We start from the raw sequence: 21,572 nt of genomic DNA on the forward strand, positions 1-21,572 counted from the left end.
TAGGAAAGGCTACTAAGTCCTTGACGGTGAGAGCACTACCTGAAGAAAAAACAAAACTCTCACTGTGGAGAAGAACTGCCGAGCAACTACCTCCTGCCCAGTAGCCGGTTCGATGCTCCAGTGTGCCAGATCCTGCTGAACTCGTTCGACCTGACGAGACAACATGGGCCAAGTGGCCTGCACAAGGGAGATCTGTATAATGGGCACAGGGACAAGACAGGATTGGTCCTAATATTCGCCGTGGCACACCTGTATTTGTGAGCTCCTTTGAATGGGGGCTGCGTAACTTGTGGCCTGACAGGACCTAAAAGGCTTTTAATCATAATTTAGAGGGTGGCAAGCAAGTCATCAGAGCAGAGACAGGTGGCTAAGGCACAAAAACGAAGCACAGTAAGGCAAGGTCTCCGAGGGGGCTTCCTAGAGTCCTGGGGGGAAGGAGATGGCAGCTGTCAACAGGCGACACTGAGGAAAGTGAATGATACATTGAGCGAGCTACACGAGATGGTGTGGGAGGGGGGCGGGTCAAGGCGCAGGAAAGGGTTGGGTACAAAGCCAGGCCAGAGCTGGGACAGACATCAGGAATAATTAGGTAACTAACATGGCAAGGGACCATACAGAGAAGCCAAGACACAGGCTGCAGGGGACAATCACTGTCCCCCTTCTATAGAGAATATATCAGAATATACAAGAAAATCCGTAAGCATAAGGAGCCAGATCTGGGTTTGGATCCCATTTTTCCATATATGAGCTGAGTAACTGAGTAAATCACTTAACTTCTCTGAATTTCAATTCCCTTGTCTGTAAAACTGAGAGACCATTATCTGTCCTTGGTGACTTCATCTGTATAACAGGCCTGTTGGAAAGGTCAAATTAAATCACAGGTCAAAGTGGTGAACTGAGAAATACTAAGAAAGATGTTACACTTCCGTGACTTTCCGAAGCATCGTCACGCACGGTGTCAATGGAAACACACAAACGAAATGTGTATTAGCCTCAAAACTCAACATTCAGATAAGTCAGGCTAATAATGTCTGCATCCCCTATGAAACTTCGAGAAGTGGCCTATTCAAATATGCCCCTAAATTCTTCTTCCTTATTAACTAATTTCCAATGTTGACGTTTACTGTCCATCCTAAAGATGTCGTAAAGAAGGCTCAGGGTCGCCCCCGTCCCCATCACTAACATGAAGCTTCTCCCATTTTTTAACCACTTCTCCCATTTTTTAACCACTTCCATTGGCTTCGAGAATTCTCCTCGAAAGACCCATCCCTTGGTCTGGACTGTCTGCTCTGAAGCAGCCTTCCCAGAAGAGCCCACAGTTTGGTGACACAAGAAACTCGACCGCCAGCTCCGTTCCATCAGCCCTGACACGTGGGCTGTGGCTGTCCCTGTTTCTCTACATTAGTCCCCAGATGTCTTCTTCATAACTCTACTTTACTCCTGATGAGGACTTCGAAAGGACTTTAGCTCCGTTTCATCAGCAAATAGTGGCCAAGGGCCAACCAGGAAAAGCACAGCAGCCGTTTTGGACACTCTGGACCCTTCCCTAACCCACGCCCGCAGGTCTGTGAAACGCTCGGCTGCCATCGGGCTGACAGTGATGAGGAGACGAGTCTTTTCTTTCGCATGCTGAAAGCGATTTTGAAAAAAAATTACAAGCTCAGCAAAAAGAGGTGGGTGAAGGGTAGAGACTTTTTTTGTTGTTTGTTTTTTTTTTAACGACGCACAGCGACTCTGCAGAGAGCTGGCTCTGTGTCCTTGGACAAGAAGATCCCCTCTGAGGTTTGTTTCCTCGTTTGAAATATGGAAGAGTTAAGTGAAAAGTTCTTGCAAGCGCTTTGAACTCTGGGAGTCCACCTCCCATTAGTCCAAACGAAAAGGAACAGTTAAACGGCATCTGCTTTGCACAAAGGAAAAGCAAACAAAACGCCAATGACCTCGGCTTCCCCTCCCCTTCCAGTCGCCAGCACTGCCACACAGTCCCTGCCTGCGCTGTCACCCACTTAGCACGCCGGGATCCCTCGCTTTCCCACTCAGTACCACAGAATGGGCGTTCCCATAAACGCCGAAGCACTGGGCACGGATTCTAGAAGACACATCTCTCTCTCCAGATAAACCAAACGCGGAGAGATGTCACTATTTCCCATGTTTAAGAGCAAGAGAAATCCCACACGGTGATGATGAACGCAAGGCCGGTCTCACAAGTCTGCAGTTCTTTGTCCTGCTCCAGATAAAAGTTGTAAGGGACTGCTGGAAAACACCTCGAAGTCCTGTCACCCACCCTCCTCCCGCGGCTAATCAATTCAGGACGGATGAATTCGGGATTAGTCTCCAGCTGCCAACCGCCACATACATAATACATATTTTTCCAATCACAGGAAAAGGCTTTTCCACGACAGCTTGGCTCTGGCAAGAGAGTTGGAAGCTGAAATATGGCCTCCTGTTTCTGGGAAGCCCTTAATGAGAACCTTTTGCAAAGAACTGCCTTGAAGTCCCTAGCATGTGCTGGGCCTCCTGCTTGCCACTTGTGAGAAATTCCATGCTGCCTCAGAATGAACATGATGTGATGGAGAGAACTCTGTCACCCGTTAGTGAAGCCACACATTTCCCAGCAGACACTGCCCGCTACATGGAAAGCAGCTGCGTTCGCCATGAGATGTCAACAGATAAGCACAGAAGAGTGGGGGCCTCTGGATTGGCCCAACCAGCTGGCGTAGGCTCTTGGGGCAGGAAACAGGACAGGTGCCACACCAAGACGTATGGCTGTTCTTCTAAGACAGAGAAAGGAAAGAAAACACGCCCAGACCCCAATTAAATAGGGGCTCAATGGCTCAACAGGGAAACCACTGGATCCCAGCCATGATGGTGCAAGGGAGAGAACAAAAAGAAGCTTTCCACCTGGCATCGTTCTTTGCTGCCAACTGGATCTTTTCAAACGAAAGCAGCCCCAACCCCAACAAAGAACATCCAGGCATGCGAGGGACCTGCTTTAGAGCACAGTGCAGAAAGAGCTTTGGAATGGAAACCAGGAAATCCGGTCCCGATGCGGAGGTCCCTGGAGGAGTCACTTCTCCCTCCTGGCTTCCTCTTCCCTGGATATAAACCCAGCATGGTGGATGAGAAACTTTCTAAACAGCCTTCTAGGTCTATTGTCCTGTAGGAAGAGCCAAAGGAAGATGAAGGACTGTAAGCCGAGCACCTGTTTCTCTAAGCACGACCTTTTAAAAAAAAAAATGGCTTTGAGATAACTCACATACCATCACATTCACTCATCAGAGTGTACGATTAAGGGGGTTTCAGTATACTCAGAGTTATGCAACTATCATCACAATCTAGTTCTAGACGGTGTTTTCACGACCCCCAAAACGAATCCCTCTTGCAGACACAACACATCCCAACCCTCTTCCCTAGCCCTACACAAGCATGAACCTAATACACCTCGTTTGTTCAGTGCTTTTAGCATAGTATGGTAGTGGACTTTTTAAAATGGCTGCATCCATCGTGATAATAAAATGGGTTTTCCCTTATTCTAATTACCTGGTATGTTATTACACTGATTTTCAGATGGTAAACCGAGTTTACATTCCTGGAATAGATTCTACTTGGTTATGGTGATAAGTATGGGTATTAAGTTCTCTTTAAAAGTTTGGAAGAATACAGCAGTGAAGCCATTTCAGCCTGGGCTTTTCTTTGTGAATAGTATTTTGATTACTAATTCAACACCTTTATGTAATCTATTGCCATAAATTTATTCATTGCATTCCCTTTTATTCTTTTATTTTTGTAATGTTGGTAGCAGTGTCCCGTCCTTCATTCCTGCTTATTAATAACTGGAGTCTTCTGTCTTTGTCAGTCTAACTAATGGTTCCTCGATGTAAACTTTTTAAAAACCAATTTTTGATTTTTAAAAAACTTTTCTCTGTGGTTTCCCTATTCTTAATGCCATTTAATTCCACTCTAATTTTTATCATTTCTTTCCTTCCACTTGCTTTCCGATGACTTTGCTCTTCTTTTACTAGTTATTAACATGTAAAATGAGGTTATTGGATTGTAATCTTTCTTTTCTAATGCGGATGTTTAAAGCTATGCATTTTCCCATGAGCACTGCTTTGAATGCATCTCATAAGTTTTGGCATGTTGTGTGTTCATTTACATTCATTGCAAAGTGTTTTCTAACTTCCCTTGTGATTTTTTCTTTGACCCACTGGTTACCTGGGAGTGTGATATTTTATTTCCACATATTTGTGATCTGCCTACATACCCTTCCGTTATTGATTTGTAATTTCAGTCCACTGTGGCTAGAGAACATACTTTGTATGAATAAATATATTCAGGCATGTTCTGTGACCTAGCAGAGTGTCTATCCTGGATAATGTTCCATGTGCACTTGAGAAGAATGTGCATGCCACTGTTGGTGTCCAGAGTTCTACAGACATCTGTAAAAAATCTAATTGTTTAGTTTTGTTCAAGTCTCTTATTTCCTTGTTGATCTCTGTCTAGCTGTTCTACCCATTACTGAAAGTGGAGTATTGAAATCCCCAAATCTTATTAGATTATCTATTTCTCCCTTCAGTTCTGTCCATAGAGGTTCAACATGTTTTCACCAATAAACACTCTTCAGATTGTTGCAAGCCTTTCGGATAATTTCCAGTGTCCTTTTTGCTTCAATGGAGGAGTTGATTTTCTGAGTTCTTTAGTGTGCCATTCCCTCCAAGCCCAATCTTAAAGAAATCTCGCCACACAGTGTGGCTGGGAATTTGCCTACAACAGAAAAGAAGAACTTGAAGGAAGCAACAGGCAAAGACTTTTTAAAGATCAACAAACTGGACCTAGGTGGAGGGAAAGGTTTATCCTTTTTTACCTTTCAAATTTTGTTCCACGTTCACGCGTTACCTATCCAAAAGACATTTTTAATATACTCATTTAAAAAGGAGAAAAGCATAGGTACTTTAAGTTTTCCCTAAAGATTCTCATGATGTATGCCACACCTTGTCTGTTACTGAGAAACTGTCCATCCAATTGACGAGCATCGTGCGTTACTGGGGCTGTTAAGTACCAAAGCGGTAAAACAGGAAGCTCTGACAGGAAGCGTTCCTCCTCAGTTTATCCTTTTTCCCTATGGATGATCACATCCCCATGGTCTAGCTCCTTCCTCCTACAAATCGCCATTTTGTAACGTGTGACAGAATATATATCAGACCCTAAACTTCTTCATAGCTCTTCTCACAATTGTAATTAAATTATTTAAGCAGGCAATCAGAAGTTTAATGTATGCTCTAAGAGGATAGAGCCCTCAGCAGCCTTATTCACCATTATATCCCCAATTGTCACTGCCCGACACACTGGAAGTGCTTAGTAAATCTCTGCTGAATTCAATCGAACGGCCGTTACATTATGCAAGGTTTTAGCGTTATGAGGTCCGCCCACCGCACTAGAAAAAAAAATCTGTTCAAGATTTCCAGAGTATTCCCCTGGAAAAAGATGCATCTTTCCAGACCCTCATGGCCTTTTAGGAAATTTCTGTAGTAACTTATTAGAGAAACAGATGTCAGATGAAACAAAAGTTTTTGGCTATCCTTTAAAAACCGAGGCTATAAAAACAAGGCTGAAAAGTAATTTTCCTTCATCACTCTTAACTCCGATTGAAAAACTTTTCTTAACAGGCAGGTCGAGCCATCATCTACCCCACCCCACCCTAACACCATGACCTGTCACTTACAGAAATCACAGCCCCTCATAAGTGGTCACACTGAAAGGCTGGCTTGGTTCGATGAACATGTCAATATCATCTCAGCCAAATTCCACTTGACACCGCTGCACATCTACTGACAGCAGGACCATACGACGTCCTCACGACACTGATCTGAGACACTCTGGAGAACATCTGAAATAACTCATGTGCTCCAAGGCACTGATTAAACATCACTGGGATGATGACAGGGTGTCTGCTGACTGAGAATGCAGATTGCATCAACAACTCCTCCTGCACACCGTGGCACTGCACCCGCCCCAGAGGGATTCAAAGCTTCGGTCTCCCTCGCCATAGAGCTATATAGGACAGAACTGGAGGGCATCAGATCGACACTTGTCAGGACGCGTTCACCGACTTTCGCTGGCTACACGAATCAGCTGGATTTTTCCTTTGCCCACTCTCCCAGAGTACACATGAATCAGCTGGAAAGTTTAGGACAGAATCAAGTTAGGTTGCTTAACTATTTGAGTAAGACAGTAGGCAGCCCAGAAAACAGAATGACTCCAGGAGGAACCCTGAAGCTCACTGACCAAACCTCTTATTTTACAAGAGGGAAAACTCAGGCTGATGAAACTAAAGACCTTCTAGACATCATACAGCTAGCTAGGGGCGGAGTTGGAATTAGCACCAGGTTCTCTGTGTGCCAAGCGAAAGATGGCTCCACAAAGCATATTCAATATCAAACCTGCCTCAAAGATAAAATCAAGCCACTCCCCGTCGCCAGGAAAGCAATGACTTATCAGACAGGTGTCCTAGGGGTCAAAGCAAGACCTGAACTTGCACCCCAAAAGGTCACTTTAACATAAACATATAAAACTCTTCTCTCTGAATATAAGAAAAGTAAGAAAGTGACAGTTTTTGTAAAAATTTAAGACTAGGTTATACAAGTAATACCAATTATATTATTTCTAGTTTGTCAGCTTTATGTCCATTTTTACTACAGAATGCATCTTTTGTATTCTTCTCAAACAGAAGTTTTCATTAGTCCAAGTCGGCCTATGTGTATCTGTAGTTGTGCGTGGAGGTGTGTGGGTCAGTGATATAATTCTTCCTTCTGATACCTGTTTTATATGCACAGACATACATACGTAAAAAGTATCTTATCCTTGGTTTTTGACAGGCTATTTAATTTTTTTTATTTTTCTGCTTAATTAAGTACTGTCACGTACACTAAAGGAATGCAAAAATTTACGTAGGCATGAAGAAGCTGTAATCAGGTTAGTTATTCCTTTCCGGAATGATTAAAATACAATATGCAACGCAAATAAAGAAGCCGTGGGATGTTAGAGCTGAAAGTGAGCCTGCGGTCCCCCAACAAGCCCCACCTTTGTAAAGTTACAAATCTAGGGCTCCACTAAACTGACTTTCCGAGGTCACAGATCCCATGAGCAGAACCGGCACCATACCCAATAGCTAGACGTCACGTCTAAGGTTTTTCTCCCCTCATTATACCATCATTCTGCCACTGTCATTTGCAAACAGTGCCCAGCGGTACTCTCCCAGAGGAATCTCTATCTGGAGACTGTCACCTTCCATGTCCCCGTTAGATTCCAAGACTCAGAGACTGATAGAGCTAGATCATCTAGCTCGGGAGTTGCAACCTCATTGAATCTCAGCTGTGAATGTATTTTATTTCGCTAGCACGTTTTTGATAAAAAGAAAGTAAAGACCTTTTGAATGAGGTGAGGCTGCCGCATTTTACCCCAATCGCTCCAGCCCTATTAATCCACTTCCAATGACTTCCTATTTTTGTTGTTGTTGGTGTTGTTTTCTCTTTAAAATGTGACAGCACTTGAGCCTGCGATTCCTGAATCCAGAGCGGGCATAATTAACAGCACACCCAAAGTCAACCTAGTTGACGGAAAATGTGATATACGGCAAGATGTTCTCCAACAGCTATATTCACTGCCTCAGCAATAAAAATCCATGTAGGTGTTTTAGGTTAACTAGTCATCTCACAGGTCTGCAGAGTACAACCAGTGAGACGAACCCAGCCCGCCACCTAGTTTTGTTATGTCCCCCCCACCACTCACTGAGCCGAGAATGGTTTTTATATTTTTAAACAGTTGGAAAAATTCAAAGGAAGAGTAAATATGTTGTGACGTGTGAAAATTATGTGAAATTCACATTTCATTGTCGGTCAAGTCTTATTAGAAGACAGCCGCTCTCACTCCAAACACACCTTATCCGTGGCTGCTCTCTCATCACGATGGCAGGTAAAGCGTTGCCACAGTGACTGCGTGGCCCTCAAAGCCTAAAATATGGCCCTTTAAGGAAGAGGTTTGCAGACCGCTGAGCTCTGTGGAAGAAAATGTAAAGCTAAAAAGTAAATAAGAAAATAAATAAGTAAGTAAGCAAGCAAATAAATAAATAAATAGATAAATAAAGTGTTCCCCAAAAATGTAAGTAAAATAAAATAAATAAATCGTTTTAATGTAAAGCTACCAATTAGCTGCTGAAAAGTCACAAATATTTCTGCGGAATTGCTAACACCTTACTCAGCTGACTCTTCCCAAAAGACTGTTAGTTCAAACTATGCCTCCGTGTCACCGGAAACGTTCTTAATACTTCTGCCTATAAAGAAAAGTCTGAAGTACTTAACACGTCCTGCATGGTCGAGACCTCAACCTTCCAGTCCAACCTCATCTCCCAAACCTCCCTTCCTGTACCCCATATTCCAGATGACTTGAATTACTTGCTGTCCCTCTCCATTCTGTGTCATCCCTACTACAATGAACTCCCTATCCTGAATACAGTGCAATGCAGTACAAGTAAGCATGGCCTTCGGCGTCTAGCACAGGTTCTCATTCAGACTCCTGCTCTTATTAGTCGAGAAGGTTACTTCAAGCCTCGAAACCTCAGTTTTCTCGTCGATAAAGTGAGCATAATAATCCTTACGTCTTAAGGCTGTTACAAGATTTGAATGCCTGCCACGTGGGAAGAGCTACACACGTGGCAAGTGCTATTAATTCTGCCCAATTTCAATGCTCTCTCCTCTTCTGCTGCTCCTTGTCCTCCCACCGGGAAGCGAGCTCTCCCTCTAAGGTCTCACACCAAGGCGTGCACCTGTTCCTCCACTCGGTATGATAATGATGATCTGTCTACCTAGACCTTGTCTGGGAACTCCTTGAGGGCAGGATCCACCTTTGACTCACTCTGTCACATCTGTGACAGCCCTGAGAACGATGGCTTGGAAACAGAATGTGCACAAGTATTTGCTGTATGCACGGTATGCATTCACTGAACTATATATAACACTCATTACGTGTATCACGTTGCATTGGGATGTAAGCAGGAGCCACGCCACTTGCTCTGGGCAATCCCTTAGCCCGAGTGCTTAGAAAATATTCAAACCACATCAGGGACCAAAACTGCCAACGTAAAAACTACGAACACACAGAAAAACGGGCAATATATTCACCTTTCACAGGGCCGGCGTTTTTCTTTTCCATTCGTTTAAAGCATCAGCAGCAGCTCGAACTCCAATGATTATAAATAGATCACATTTAAGGGGGTGGGGAAACCAACCACTTCCCCAAGGAAGACACTGTCAGACTCTCATTCATAACATCGATTACCTCTGAGCACAGATCGAGGTAAATCTGAATATTCAAACAGGATCTAAATTTAATAAATTAGGCATCACACGCAGCTGTGACTAACATCTCACCTAGAGCTCTGTACGAAATCAGACCCAAGCAGGAGAAGTGTAAGAAGCGAGGCCCGCCGAGGCTAGCGACTGTCACAAAGCTGCAGCGGGAGTTGGCACACAATGCCCCAGGTCTCATTAGTTCCCGAAATCACTGGCCATTTGCTTCAATGGTCAGTTTAATCAGTTAAATAAAAAAAGGCGTCATTCATTCTTCCTGACTTTTAATGCCAGACTCCAAATGCCAAAATGAATCCACACGTGGGAATACAAAACGAATTGAGGAGACACGCCAAGGCAGGGAGCGACATTTTCCAACAAGATGACAGCAAAAAATAAGTTTCCAACTACGTCTGCTTATGCATTCCCCTTCAGAAACCTACTGACAAGTCCACGTTCACCGGCAGATGTGTCATTACCCAGAAGATGGATTACCAACACTGACGATGCTTAGCTGTTTCCGTTTACAAAGCACTCTCGTAATCCACTAACTCCTTTGAGCCTCACATCATCCCCATCTTCACAGATGAATTAAGCGATCTGTGCCATCTCGTCCCAGGATGCTGAAGCCCAAGTTGTAAGCAGGTCTCAGAAATCCCATTCCCAGTGTTCACTTCTTTTTCCTCCACGCGAAGCAAGAGGCTACCTTTGTTTTCCTCCCGCCCCGCTTACCCTCAAACAGCCTCCCAGATAGCATCTTTAGAATGAGGCAGCTTCAAGGAAAGAAACACAGGATGAGTTAGCCGCTGGGTTTTATTTCCTACGTGCCCTATTTTTTGGCTTTCTATATATACTGAGAAACAGAAAACCAGCAGAAATATCAAGGAGTCCCCTGGGCCAAAATATCTCTTGGATCCTGTGCCCATATTCAAACCCCTAGGCCTGCATAACCATGTACCACGTTCAGTGCCAATAAAGTAGAAAGAAAAAGCGCTACTTGCCCCTACGTCACAAAACTTTTGCCCTTCCTCAAATATAGTGTGTGAACGAATGGGCTTCGTCCCACTCTCAAACTTTTTTGACCTGTTTATTTTTTCAAACGAATCTTAATCCGTGTGATGTGCCTTAGTCGGTCATGTTTTTTTGCACACTTGCAGCTTACCATTGACTTCGCAAAGTCACTCCCTTCCTGGGGCTTGTGACCGAGTGCACCTGACTGAAGCTACCGCACCAAGCAGTTGACGGGAATAAGTAAATAAACAGAAAACCCATACGTTCCCCCTTTTCCTTTGTGGCACGACTTGTTGGTCTTTAACCTCTCAATGCACCCTGTTTGGTGGTGACACACCCCGAAGCCTGGTCGTTATGTCCCTAAGAAACAGCATTTCAAATATTGCGTCTTTAAGGTGCTGCCAAGAGTTTACTGTTGTTGGGGCCACAACAGGACAAACAGTTAAAGGATCAAATTCGAACAAATGACCGGTAGGAACTTGGACAATTTGTATATTCTGACCGAAGCAGGCAGACAGCACGTGCTGAGAGCAGACCCCAGGGGGCAAATCGGAAGAGGAACCCAGCGAAGCCAGCGAAGCCAGCGAAGCCAGCGAAGCCAGCTGGTGGCAGCGACCATTGCGCCGAGGGTCTCAAGCCGGTCTGTCTCCCCGCTCTTGATTGGCTGCAGCCACACACCAGACCCAGGCGCAGTACTTTTGGGATAAATCCACTCAGAACAAAGTTACGAGCAAACGGGACATATTTGCCAGCGAGTCTGACTTTATATTTCACAATCATCTTTCAGCCAAGAAAAGAAAAACTTAATTATCGCCCCGCTCAATCACTATAGTCCATCCTTCTGGGTATATACTTTGGCAGAGAGGGCTGGTTTGCCTGCACTCTCGTTGGAGATGTTTATTATTCTTTCTCTTACTCGCAGCCTTCTGCCAACTAGCAGAAAGAAAAAGTCCACACACAGAGAAGCGGGGGAGAGTCCCACAGCTGTCAGCTGTGAGCACTGGGAAAGCCAAGCTAGGTGAGGTTCCTTCAGGCCGGTGGCTCCCAACCCTGGCCCTGTGATTTGCTCCCCGGGGGCCGGGCTCCCTGTGCCAGGGAGAAGGCAGGGCTTTGTTCCACTCTCAAGCAGAATTCAGTAGCATGTGAGACCATCCAATGATTCGGAGCTTAGGCTGACCTTCACCAAACCCAGAGCTCCGTAACTGAAAGGGAAAAAAATCACTGGGACAAAGATGCTCTCCTTGAAAGTAGCTGGCCGTGGGGAATGTTCTACTGTCCCCACGCTTCTCTGTAGCAACAGGAGGCCAGGACGAAACCACTCCTCCAGCTGCTGGCCTTAATTCCCAGTTCCTTAGGAGGTGCGACAGACATGGGCGCTAAACACATCTGACAGTACAGGCAGACTGCCCTTCTGGGACAACGAGCCGAGGATGGTCGCAGCGCAAAACGTCCCTGGCAGAGCCACAGATCCTGTCTTACAAGGTCAAGGCCACTGACCCGACAAGCCCGAAGTTCCAAACCCTCCCGTCCCCCTGCGGTGCGGGGGAGCTCACAGGCCTGGGCCACGGGGTCGCGGCGGCGGCGGCGGCGGCGGCAGCCCGTCGCAGCCTTCCACTTACTTCTCATCGCGCTGATCAGCGCGTTGCCGTCCTTGATGACGTCTTTGATGAATTTATTGGTCCTCTCCAGCTCCTGCTCGTAACACTTGAGCCTCTCGCGGAAATTGGGGCTGTCCAGGTAGCAGTCGCTGAATTCCAGAGGGGGATGGCCCATGGTGCTGATGGCGGGGGCGGAAGGGGAAAGGAAAGACACAACGACCAAGAGCATCAGTGGCACAGGACGGGGAGGAGGTGACGGCGGCGCGGAGCGCGCGAGCCTCCCTCCCTCCGGAGGACGGGTACCTGTTCTGATGGGATCCCGGGGCGAGCAGGCTGGTCCGTACCGGAAACGGGCGGCCGGGCGCCGGCTGCAGGTGACCCGGCGAGCTAACTACTGCAGTCGGATCCTCGCCGGGCGCCGCCTAGCAAGCGGCGTGGCCCCCGGGCATCGCCTCCGCAGACCCGCGGCACAAACCGCAGCCCGGCGCGCCTCCGGAGACCGGCCGGATCCTCGCTGAGCGATTGCAAACGTGACACTTGGGCCCGCCCAGGATGGAGGCGGGGGCGAGCGCCGGGATGGGAGCCGCCTCTCCGCGCTGCTGGCTCCCTGCTCCCGAGCTGCCAGATTTCCTCCGCCCGGCTCGCGGGCCACCCCGACTGCGCTGTCCCCTCCCCCTTCTGCAGCCCGCGCCTCTGCCCCGCCCCAGCCCGCGCCCTCGGGCTCCTTCTTCACGCCCTCCTGGCACCCTGGGGTTTTGTTACCGGAGTCCCCCCCAGCTCCCAAGAGTTCTTCCTGGTCCCCGGGAGCCGGGCCCGCCGTCCTGTTAGGCTCCGGAGGGGTTAAGCCGAGGCGGCAATGGGACGTCGCCTTCCTCCATAGACACCCGGGCGGCAGGAGGAGGGCGAGAGCGCGACGCACAAAGCCGCGGTGGCCCGGGCGCTTCCCTACGGAAACTGGGGAGCAGTCGGCGCCCTAGGACTCCAACTGGAAAGCGTGGCGGCCTGGGAGATGTAGTCTTCCCGTTTCACGGCCCGTGACTCCTCCCTGCGCTCTCCCGACCACCCCGCCGGGGCGCCGCGCTGCCAGGACCGCATCGCCCGCCGCCCCCCGGCTGTCCCGCGGGCCTCGCTCTGGGGGGCAGGTGCACCCCGCGGGCGTGTACGCGGAAATTTCCGGAAACTGCCGCCGCAACCCGGGAGGAGGTCGTGGGAGGCCATCTCGCACTTTCCATCGTGCGCCCGGATTCTTTATTCTTTTCCCCTCCAGCCTCCCTCTGGGAAGTCAACGCCTTTTCCTCTTCCCTTTCCCGTTTCTCCCGGTCCCAGCGCTCCCGCTCCCTCGGGCCCGCCATCCGCAGGGGTGACTCCCACTCTAAGACCTCGATGTTAAGCTCAGAGCCCCCTGAAAAGAAAAGAGGCCTCCATTAGGGCTTTCCTTTTTCCCCGAGTAGGACCTCAGAGCGTGGTGGTCGAGACGCAACTCATCGATTGCATGGGCGCTTGATGAAAGCACGGGATTTTCCATGTGTACGTAGAAAACCGCAGACACGTTATCGATGGTCTTGCAGCCAAACTAGGAGGCGTCTTGTCTGTCGTCCGTGGCAGAACCGGGCTGCCTCGAGGTTAACGGCACCTAGAAAATAGTGCGTACGTGGCCACAGAGACCCGTTTTGATTTGGGAGAAGGGTCTAAGATGACATTGTCCTGTGAGGAATACCCAGAACTGAAAGGGTTCTGAGTAGTTATGGCTAACTCACGTGCATTAGTGTCCTATTGCTGCTGTGACAACTTAGCGCAAAGTCGATGACTTAAAACAACACAAATGTATTCTTTTACAGTTCTGGGAGTCAGAGATCAGCACTGGACCTCACGGGCCCCAAACCAAGATGTCACAAGGGCTGGGTTGCTTTCTGGAGTCTCTAGGGGAGAATCTATTTCCTTCCCTTTTCCAGCTTCTAAAAGCGGTCGGCATCCTTGGCTCGTGGCTCCCCTTGGCCCACCTTCCAAGCCAGGAACGGCTGATCAAGTCTCTCCAACTGCGTGGCTCTGACGCTGACTCCTGCCTCCCCCTTTCGCTTACAAGGACCCACTGAATAACCCCGGAAAATCTCCCCATCTCGGCTCTTTAACTTAATCTCATCTGCAAAATCTCTTTTGCCACGTGAGGCAACATCTTTACAGGTTCGGGAGATTAGGGCATGGCATCTTTGGGGAGAACATTCTTCAACGTTCCACACAACCTATAATCCTGTAACCCACCTCCCCAAACCTGAAACAGTCCTACGAGCTTACGATTATTATCAGACCAATTTAAAGATGAAGTAGCTGAGTCTAAGAGAGGTTAAGTGACTTACCCAAGGACACACAGCTAGTTAGGGCGCAGTGCTTGAACTTGACTCTGGCCTGGCTGTTTCTAGAGATACTGCTCTTAACCACTACACTATATCATAGGATTAGAAAAAGAATCCAGCGAGGAAACACCCTCTGAAAATTAATCAATAGCCGCATCCCAGGGAAGAATTTTATTCCCGGCTCTTTTTATCTTCATCTTATTTTATCTTTATTTCCTACCCTCTTTATGAGAAAATGCCCGAAATGGGCTTTTAAAGCACCAATGCAAGTACTAAGGAAAGGTGCCCAGTGAGTAGGTATGGGATCCTTCATTCTAGCAGGTTCCTCATAGCATTCATTCAGTAATTTAACAAGCATTTATTAAATATCTCCTATATGCCTTGATTTATAGAGTCTATACCTATATTTTCATCACTATGACCTTTTCCGTTGACATTACTTACATTAGGTGCAATCGTGCTTGTCTGCCTTCCAAAAGATATTTCGCAGTCATCTGTGTTTTCCTTTACATAGACAGTAGAGCTAAAATACAAAGGAAAACATGCCCTGGGCCAAAGACCAAATAAGAAAGAGGGTGGAAATCCAAACTCAGTTCGTCAGAAAACAGCTAGATTAATCGAGCATCATCCTAGACACTTTGTACAACCAACCAGTAGGACTGGAGGCTTCCGGTTTTTTCACATAACCCCTAAAAGAATTTTGAGAAGCTATGTACTCCCTCACACATTTTTAGGCTGACATCTATGTTTTTTCAGCACGTTTAAATAGTTGCAAAAGGTATTATTTCTAGCGTGCTACACGTACCAACTATTTAGAACGAAACCGTTATATTACACTTTTAAAGATTTTCATTAGATTCACCAACAAACATGAAACACAAAACACAACAAAAGTGTAAACTTTCCTTTAATTTTCAAAAAATTTACATTCTACCTTTTTTCTTTGAAATCAAATGGCCATTGCATTCTCCACAGAATTGTAGTCTATCACAATATATATTTTTGCTTGAAACTTTTCTATCGATCACCATATTGAATTTCTCTGCAATAGGAAAAGAACTGACTAGAAACTGAATTCTTTTTATTTCCTTTTGAGCATAAGGCGCCAAGTATAAAAAGTCTTCTGTATTGAGTTATAATTGAAATTATTATGTATACACGAGATAAAAATAATATGAAAATATTATGTATTTTGCTTATTATTAAACACAAAATATAAAATTTTATTGGCAATGCATCTCTTGGTGAGACGGATGGAGAAGGGATAGGTTATAGAGCCTTGAGTTCAAGAAGGTTCCTGGATAGCAATATTTGAATTGTTGCTTCGTTTAGCACCAATGGTTTTTATATCCTGGGTCGAAGTAGCATAATAAGATCTGTGACCTTTGAAAAGTACGCTTTCCTTTTGAGAGAGTGGAAAAGGGAGGTGGGAAAGGCAAACGGGGTAAATTTTCAGGGGAATAGTTTTTAAGAAATAGTGCTAAAAGGAGTTCAGGATTTGGAAATTGGTCCCTTTTCAGCTTTATTCATAATTACCCAAACTTGGAAGTTACCAGGATGTCCTTAGTGGGTGAATGGATGAATAAACCACAATACAGCCAGACAGTAGAATATTATTCAGTGCTAAAAATAAATGAGCTATCAAGACATAAAAAGACGGGGGCGGGGGGGACCTTAAATGCACATGTTACTAAGCGAAAGAAGCCAATCTGAAACGACTACTTACTGTATGGTACCAACTATACGACATTCTGGAAAAGCAAAACTACGAAGACAATGAAAAGAGTGGCAGTTGCCAGGCGCGGGGCAGGGGGAGAGAGATGAATAGATGGAGTACAAGAGGATTTTTAGGGCAGCGAGAATACTCTGTATGATACTGTAACAGAGACATCGGTCCAAACCCATAAAATGTATAACACCGAAAGCGAACCTTAATGTATACTATGGACTGTGGGTGACGGTAATGTGTCACGTGGATTCATCCACTGTAACAAATGTGCCCTTCTCGTGGAGGATGTCGATAACGAGGGAAGCTATGCGCGGTGGCAGGGGTGTGTGGGAAATCTCTGTATTTCCCTCTCGATTTTGCTGTGCCCCTAAAACTGCTCTAAAAAATCAAGTTTTTAAAGAAGTTTAGGGAGACAAATCCCATTTCCCCTGTTTCTTGTAAGTCAAGGTAACACCACCTCTGCAGCCTTAACACAGGCAGTATCTCTTTTCTAAGCGATCACTCTATTTCAGTTGTGAAGCCGGGGAAAGAACTCTGAACTTGGAGCAATACAGGTATTTCAGACCTGAAGCTCTGTGACCTTCAGCAAACCATGTAAACTCTCCTGGGAACAACATCTTCTTCACCAACTTTTCTAGGAATTAACTGTAGATAATGGCAAGTGCCATAATAACGCCTCAATAAATGTTGGTTGAATCAATGAGTTTTTCATGGTTCTTCTTCTGACCCCAGCACCAGAGGCAGAGAGGAGTCAGATTGCTCATGATGATATTCCTAGAAGAACATGACTATTTATATAACAACACAACCTGATCCCTGTTCGTTTACATCATGGGAAAATAAAAAGCCATGTTCAGAGGAATTTACATGTCAGTTCCCATAGAAACTCTAGCCTGGTTTGCGGTCTGGTTAATATGCTGTCTCAGCTTGCAGGACACTCACAGAGTCTGCAGCTTAGCAACATGGCCAAAACTGCCTTTCAGGGTTGAAGGATCAGAACGTGCAACCCTGGTGGCAGTCATTTCAGTGGATCGCTCCAGCGTGTGAGTCTCGACGCCGTTCAGCTCAGGTCATCGAGGACAAGAGCATCTCAGCCTGATGGGTCTGTGTGTCTGTCAAGCTAGAACGGAGACCATAACCCTTTAACCTAACGAAGCAGGTCAGCCTCCTATAAATTCCAAATTGCTTTCGCAACTCGACAATATAAAGAGAGGGAATGTAAAGAAACCAGATGTCATAGATTCTTAGGAAAGGCAATGTACCTGCCCAAGAAAATCAGCTTCTGCTTTGCCTGGGACCACGGCTAGCCTAGAAAGAAAGGCAGTTTTCCAAATGACATTTGTTAGGCTTCAGCTATTTATGAGATGCGTCTGAAAAGAGTTTTATCTTAAAAATACTAAGTGATTTTTTTATAACCCCTGTGCTTCTGATAAAGAACCCTAAAGCTCTTTGTCCTAAAATGTTACAGTCTTTCTTTCACAAGAAGGGAGAGAACATACAGGCGTTAACTAGCCGATGTCAGTAACAAAAAGAGAAACGTGAGCGGAAGCAGAGTTGAGAGGTTGACGACCTCTCTCATGCCAGGCACTGTACGTAAATGATCTCATCGACTTTACACAACAAGACTGTGACGAAAGTTCTACTGTCACCTTTATTTACAAATGAGGCAACTGAAACTCAAGAGAAGTTAAGCTACCGAGCCAAGGTCACCCAGAAAAGAAATAATGTACCGGAGATTAAAATCCTGGTCTGAACCTGAAGCCTTTTTTTTTTTTTTGCCACTGCATCACAATGCCTTCCAGTCAAATACATCAGCATCTAATCCCCATTCCCTTCTGCTTCTGTGACTGGATGTACTTAGGGCTGTAATATGGAAAGAAAAATACGCCAGGGTCATTCGTTGGCAATTGCAGCAAATGATTTGAAATTATCCCAGGTTTTGTATTAACAAAGGCTTAATGTGGAACTTCTCTGAACAGCCAGCTGACAGACCTGGCACCCATGCGACACATGTCCAACCCTCTAGAATTTGCAGACTTGCACTGCATGGAATATAAGACAAAGTACATCTCAGCTCCGCAGCCCAATCTCACAGCTAGCCCAGATCCTATACTTCTGTTGGCATCATTCCCAGGCCCAGGCTTGGCTCCAGCCCATTCTCTGCTTTGACTGCACTTGGCTTAGTTCCCTTCCTTTGCCTAAGCCAAGATTTTAGGAGCTCTGAGTGGCAAATGTTTCAAGAAAGAGAAAATCCTGTTCCACTGTCCCTCATACATCCAGCTCTCCACTTACACACCTCCCTTCAAGAACCCCCTTGCCATGTGTCTCGGTGAAAAAAAGCCACCAATTTATAGCTTGAAAAAGTGATTTATTTTCATCCATGTGGTTAACTATCTACCAAAGGATTTTATTCACAGGAGTCACCGTTTCCATCATACATTAAATCAGCAGAACCGTAGTGAAGCTGTCTATTGGTAAGGACCTGAGGATTTTCTCCTTGTGGCCATTGTCTGTGTTCATTTTGATTTCCAATTATCTGCAGCTCAAAAAAAACCCAAACACAGCCTATTTCAATCCTGGGAGACTTTGTAAGGGTGATGAAAGTGTGGCCATTTATTTGTAAACTCCCAATAAGATATCAATATCCACCATCCCAGTAGAGCCTGCCGGGCTAGCCAATGACAGCCGTTCAATGGTTCCCAACGGTAACGTGACTGGAAGCTTCCATTCCTCATTTTAGCAATGGTTACACTTCCTGATTTCCATACTAGTTCATCTTACTTCTGAGTCTAAGTAATAATTAAATAAATGTGATTAAATAACTGCATCATTTGTGTGACATTTGCTATGTGGCCATTTTCACTCATTCATTATCTTCTTTTTGACACGACTTGCAAAAAATAAAACAACCGAATTATTTTCCAACGTGCGATTCTTTCCGATTTTTAAATCTCTTCCTTTTTGCATCAATAAAACAAGCAGTAGACAAATGCTCGGAATAACATGTTACTGGCTGCAAATGGATATGCATTGATACTTAAAGTAAAATCTTAAGATATAAAATAAAGACGTTTAATAAAGTATTCCAGAGTGATATATATTGGTCCCTTTTGTGCCAATTTGCAATAATTTCATGCTAGGAACTTTATAAATGGACACATCATGCAATACACACCAAGATGCCTGTTGACAAAAGGCAACAGCACAGTAGCCAGGACCTGGCCGAGAGCCAGTGCAGTCATTTTTTTTTTCTCACTGTTAAACCAACATTACCACAGGAAGGAAACTGGTTTCAGGACCTTACGAAGAATGAATTGTGGGCGATTGCACATTTCAACCTCCAAAAAGCTCGATTAGACCACTAGGTTACTCTACTGGTTATTCTTTAGAAGACCAACTTTGAATTTTAATTTAATACTGAAAGGAAAACGAAGCATTGACGTCAACATTCACTAGGTCCAAGAAGCCTACTTAATCTTTACGGCCACCACTCTTTAAGTAGGACTGTCATTCTCATTCTCCAGTTAAGGAAACTGAATCTTAGAAAGATGAAGTCATGTGCAAATTCGCACAGCCTGGAAGAGGTTGAGCTGGGAATCAAATCTAGCTTCTGGGACCCCATGACCTCACTTTTAACTATCCTGTGCTGAGATGCCGGACAAGCTTTAAAAGCTTGCTAAAAACTTATGATATTGGCAAGGAAAAACAGGAGCCCTCATAGACAGATTGTGGGAATGTAAACTAGCACGAATGTTTCATTGTTTTTTTTTTTCGTATGAATGTTTAAGAAGGCGATGTGCTAACATCTATCTGAATTTTAATACATATTCCCTGTCACTCAACAGTTCTGCTTTTAAGGATGTGTGCTATAGATTTCACCACGCAATCATCGAAAGACATGGATGTGTAGAGTCACTACAGCATTTTTTTTTATGGTAGCTAAACTAGGAACCCCAAAATGACCATTATGGGACTGCATATATGAATGACATATATGAATGACATACATCCATGCAATGGCAGATGATGTGCACATTAAGAGAATGATTTAGTATGAAAACACATCCACGCTATGTCAGTGAACAAAACTAGTTTCACATTAGTATCTAAAGTATCATCACAGTTTGTGTGTTTTATATGGCATGTTATAATTTAGAATCGATATAAATTCTATCTCAATAAAAATGGAGCTATGTACCTATGTCTATGAATTAATTTACAAATAATTTGAATGATCCTGATTAGAGGGAGTGGAAATAGGATACAGAGAGGGGGGACTTTTAATTTTATATTCTTCTGAACAGTCTGAATTTTTTACTATGAGCATATCTTATCAAGAACAAAATTAGGACCACAAACACAGAAACGAAATCTAAGGAACATCGTTTCATTCAGTACCATTTCAACTCATTTAACCATGAACAAAGTAAGAAATACTTTTCACGTCGTACCCCAGAAGATGCATGTATATAACTAAAACAAGTTTCACAGAATACTACGTTCAATGTGCTCTACTATTTTCTATTCTATTCAATTACTTTTTAAAAATCTTTGGTCGCTACTCACTAAAATGATTTCACATCCCAAAGTAAATATTGACTTGTCCTGTTGACATGGGTGTCGGCCCTACTAGACACCACACTCCAGAAGGGACCCTAACTTACACAACTGGCCATCTCCAGCCAACCTAGTGTTTATCTAACCCATAAACCCAGATACTCCCAGCCAATTGACACCACTCAGAGATTTCGCTTTCCTAAAATAAAGCAGACACAGTCTAAGGTCATTGACTTTAAAAGATACTCTTTTCCTCCTACTCCGAGCCTCATATTCCATAGTCGATCTCAGCCAAAAGGCCGAGAAACCATCTAGAACCTACCTAGGCTCGGTACCGAATTGGGTTCTTTGCTTGACATTAAAACTGCTTCATTCAGTATTCAATTGTTGCTCTTTATTTTTCAATTTTACAACTAATGATTTGCGACCTGTAGTTTGATAAATACTGCTCTAATTCACCAGAGAACTAAAAAACTAGTTCTGTTGCTCATTCATTTTAACACAATGTTTCTGTTTTCTTCCAAATGTGCTACCAGGTCACATAATTAAATTTTTATTTGTCTTATTCATATAATAGTTTTCATATTTCTGATTTACTTATTTTGAGATTGTGCAAAGCAAAGCCAAGCTTTCTCGTAGCCAGCAATAACATATTAAAAAAAAAACCCACTGAACCCAAAGATGTGGGGAGAGTTTGGTTGACCAGGATATTTGGGAAGAGGCATTAGACTATTTAATGTGGAACCAAATTTTAAAATTTACATCATGTGGTTCAGAAAATTTTTACTTATTTTTTTGTTATTGATGTGAGCTTATTACAACTGCCTTGTGAAACTATATTAGTATAACAAAAATAAATCAATAGACCTTTGAAGAAAAATACAAAGCATTTTATGTTTTTATCCTGCTTTTATCAATAAACAGTACATTGGAACTATTTAAACTTTAAACAAATATAAAACAGTACTTTCTCCAGCTCTTTAAA

General features: G+C 44.6%; 1 protein-coding gene across 1 annotated transcript in view; it reads right to left on the reverse strand.

Annotated features, from left to right (window-relative positions):
* The window catches only part of OPHN1 (oligophrenin 1), a 195,158-nt gene extending 182,522 nt beyond the window's left edge, over nucleotides 1–12,636 (reverse strand). Inside the window, exons 1-2 of the mRNA XM_039838984.1 lie at nucleotides 12,254–12,636; nucleotides 11,972–12,129 (exon numbers count right to left, since the gene is read on the reverse strand). Of these exons, the coding sequence (XP_039694918.1) occupies nucleotides 11,972–12,125 (154 nt within the window). The 5' untranslated portion in view covers nucleotides 12,126–12,129; nucleotides 12,254–12,636. The remainder of the gene's footprint in view (nucleotides 1–11,971; nucleotides 12,130–12,253) is intronic.
* Nucleotides 12,637–21,572: the final 8,936 nt, after the last annotated feature.

This window comes from Pteropus medius, unplaced genomic scaffold (assembly GCF_902729225.1).
Source record: "Pteropus medius unplaced genomic scaffold, Ma_sr-lr_union100, whole genome shotgun sequence".
Lineage (NCBI taxonomy): Eukaryota > Metazoa > Chordata > Mammalia > Chiroptera > Pteropodidae > Pteropus > Pteropus medius.